This window comes from Amblyomma maculatum, chromosome 5, assembly GCF_055883805.1.
Source record: "Amblyomma maculatum isolate TAMU_Amacu chromosome 5, ASM5588380v1, whole genome shotgun sequence".
NCBI classification, from domain to species: Eukaryota; Metazoa; Arthropoda; class Arachnida; order Ixodida; family Ixodidae; genus Amblyomma; species Amblyomma maculatum.
In genome coordinates, this window is record NC_139348.1 from 10266922 (window position 1) to 10269922 (window position 3001).

Consider the following 3001-nt stretch of genomic DNA (forward strand, 5'->3'; position numbering starts at 1 on the left):
AGCCACACAAATGATGCAGAGGTTAAACAGGTTATCTGGGATCTTGATTAACATCACTACAAAGCATCAGTAATTGCAGTGCAAAATGAAACTGGCAAATTTTGCAAAAGTGGAATCTAAAATTGCCAAAATGGGTTGACAAGTTGGCGGGGGCCTCATTTTCCGTGCATACAACAATGAAAGACAATGACCACCAAATAGATGCACAAATTATCCTTGGGAAAACTAGTTGATTGCTGTTCATCTACATTCAGCATATGAAGGAAGCAATAGAAAACAAGCATAAAGGCAACCAAATACAAAGAAGCACAGCTCGCTTCACTCTGCAGTTTGTGGAAAAACACAGTGGGCACCTCACATTTCACCCTAGCAGCACACAAGATAGGTGTAACGAAATGGACTCTGCTATGGTAAACGACTGCAGACACATCCACCAGGGTGCACGTATGTCAAATATTCTCACTGAAGTAGTACATCGCAGGCTGCCTGCTTGCCACAAACACCAAAGTGAATTGTGAACTGTTGCTGCCCGCATGTCCTACTCAGAATGGCACTTCTGGAGGTAGAAGGAGAACGTTTTTGTACCTTCCTGTGTTTCATTGACATGAAGCACTTAATAAAATGCACACTGAGTTTAAGCAGAACACAAAAAAGCAAAGTACACAACAAAGAATGACAGCTCTCAGCAAGGGCCACAGCACTTGTAGAATACACTCAGTATGTCTGCAGATGGTAGACAAAAAATTATAGCACCAAGGAAAGGTTTGGTTTGGTTTGTGGGGTTTAACGTCCCAAAGCGACTCAGGCTATGAGAGACGTCGTAGTGGAGGGCTCCGGAAATTTCGACCACCTGGGGTTCTAACATCGCACTAATGTGCACTAACATCGCACAGCACATGGGCGCCTTGCTTTTCACCTCCATCGAAAAGCGGCCGCCGAGGCCGGGATTCGATCCCGCGTCTTTGGGAACAATAGTCGAGCGCCGTAACCACTGCGCCACCCCAAAGCTGAACTTGGTTCTTGCACATGCTATCAACAAAATGTACACCAAGAGATGGTTATATCTCAAAACCACAGAAAAAATTAAGACTTGGACGGCTTTTCAGCAGTATGCTATCGAACATGAAGCAGTAAGAATGTGCACATTGATCACTTGTGGCATATATCAAAATCATGACAGCGAGTGAAAATCTCAAGTGCAGGTGATCAAGTTGTTCCTGTCCGAGTTAATATAAATGTTGCACGTCCTCTTCCTTGTACTTGTTGATGTTCCTGCTGCGATTACCATTTGCAGGTGGCGTCAATGTCATGTGATCTGCACACACTACAAGCTGTAACGATCTTCAAAAAGAGCTGTCCATCTGCATAGCACTTCACATCTGATGTGGCCGTCCAGGGACAAGGCGTGGCCTCCCAGATTATACAAGCCTAGCAGAGAGGTTAATGATGTTGAATATGGCCCCAGGACTTCTCGACCACATGATGACTCGGATTGGAAGTGCTGCAACGGCTGCACAAGGTCCACACGATCACCTGCAAATGTTTAGTGCCTAAATTATATGCAAATAAAATATCAAACACGCATGGCACAGGAACATTCAAAATCATCAAAGCTACAAGCTAGGCTGCGGTAAAGTGTAATCTATGAATGCAAGAAATGGTCAGTGCAAAACCTAAACCTAAGTGAACCATTTCCGTAACAGGTAAAGACGGCTTGGTGGCGGAAATTGTATTGTGGCTAACTTTTTCTTTCTTTTTTTGCAATTAAAGGAACGACTTATATCAGGCGATTTCACTTGTTTTTCCTTTCTCGGTCGTCGAAACCATTAACCAAGAAATCTTGACAACTACAAGCACACTCAGTTTTTTTTTTTTTTTTTTTTTTTTTTTTTTTTTTAAGTTCGTGCAGTGTAGAGAAGTTGAAGAAAATTATAATGCGTCGTAGAAATATGCAGCTAAAAGCAACGCAAAGTGCTGATTAAAAATGTCGGATTCGCCGCATGCGTCCTGTGAGTATTCCTTTAATCTTCAGTCATTTCCCGCCTGCGTAAAACTTGAATGCGAATGACGCTGTATGAACAGTCACCTTTACAGGTTTTCCTATTGCACTTACCTCTGTGATGCTCGACGTGCTGCACCATTTCCAGCAGACTGACTGCGTTGCCTTGCTGGTCGACACCCATCGAGAAGCCCGACACATTCCGGGAGCTTGTCGCTCGGCCGAACGAATACATTTGGTGCCATCCAACATCAGAGGCGTTCACCATTGGCGATCACACCCGAAGCACCAGTAGCTCAACAGTTCAACATTCCGAGCGCAGGACAATTCTCGCCTCGGAGCTTGCAAATCCGCCACACTACACTCCTCGTCAGATGACTGATCTGACTGTACTGACGAGCTATCTTTCAAGACAATTTGACAGCATTGCTGTGCTGCAGCAAATCCTCGATCACTACTTGCAGACGACGAACGGCACGAAGACCACTCATAAGCGTACAAGTTCTTTCTTTCCTCCATGTAAGCTATAGTGAACTAGAATATATATTCTAGTTCACTATAATGAAAGCGTACCTCCCTTCATGCCTCCCTCCATGGCCGCCGCCATTGCTGGGTTATCATAACCGCACAGACCAATGATTTCTTACCATGGGAAGAAAGGGTTTGAATAAAGAAAGCAGTTAGCGCCGTCACGCGGCCGCAAGCTTTTGCCCTTATTACAGATTGTCTCAAGCGTCCTTTATTTCATACGCGCTCATAATTTGCCTTTCTATTGCGTTTAAAAGCCATGCAAGGTGTATATAAAGTTATCCTTTTACTTTTAATAACAAGCTAAGAAACTACGGTAGGCTAACGGCTGCATAAATCAGCTTGCCTGTCGCCATAGTCTCATTAGCATAATTCGGGCACCTCGCCACTCGGCGAAATTAGACAGTTTTAGTTTCACGTGCGTACAGAGTTACGTACGCAAACGTGAGAAGTCTACGTGCGCTGCGCGAATTT

The 3001-nt window shown here is 44.3% G+C and overlaps 1 protein-coding gene across 1 annotated transcript; it reads right to left on the reverse strand.

The window, feature by feature from the left end:
* Window positions 1–1075: 1075 nt before the first annotated feature.
* Window positions 1076–2635, reverse strand: LOC146187750 (uncharacterized). The gene is made up of 2 exons (XM_084603522.1): window positions 2114–2635; window positions 1076–1533 (listed from the first exon to the last, which is right to left on the reverse strand). Exons 1-2 carry the CDS (start codon window positions 2265–2267, stop codon window positions 1325–1327), a joined length of 363 nt encoding a protein of 120 aa, XP_084459648.1. The 5' UTR covers window positions 2268–2635; the 3' UTR covers window positions 1076–1324.
* Between the last annotated feature and the right edge of the window lie 366 nt (window positions 2636–3001).

Coding starts and splice junctions, on each gene's coding strand:
- LOC146187750 (XM_084603522.1), bottom strand. CDS start 2,267: ATGGTGAACGCCTCTGATGTTGGATGGCACCAAATGTATTCGTTCGGC. Junction 1,534..2,113: donor GCACGTCGAGCATCACAGAG/GTAAGTGCAATA, acceptor AAACATTTGCAG/GTGATCGTGTGGACCTTGTG.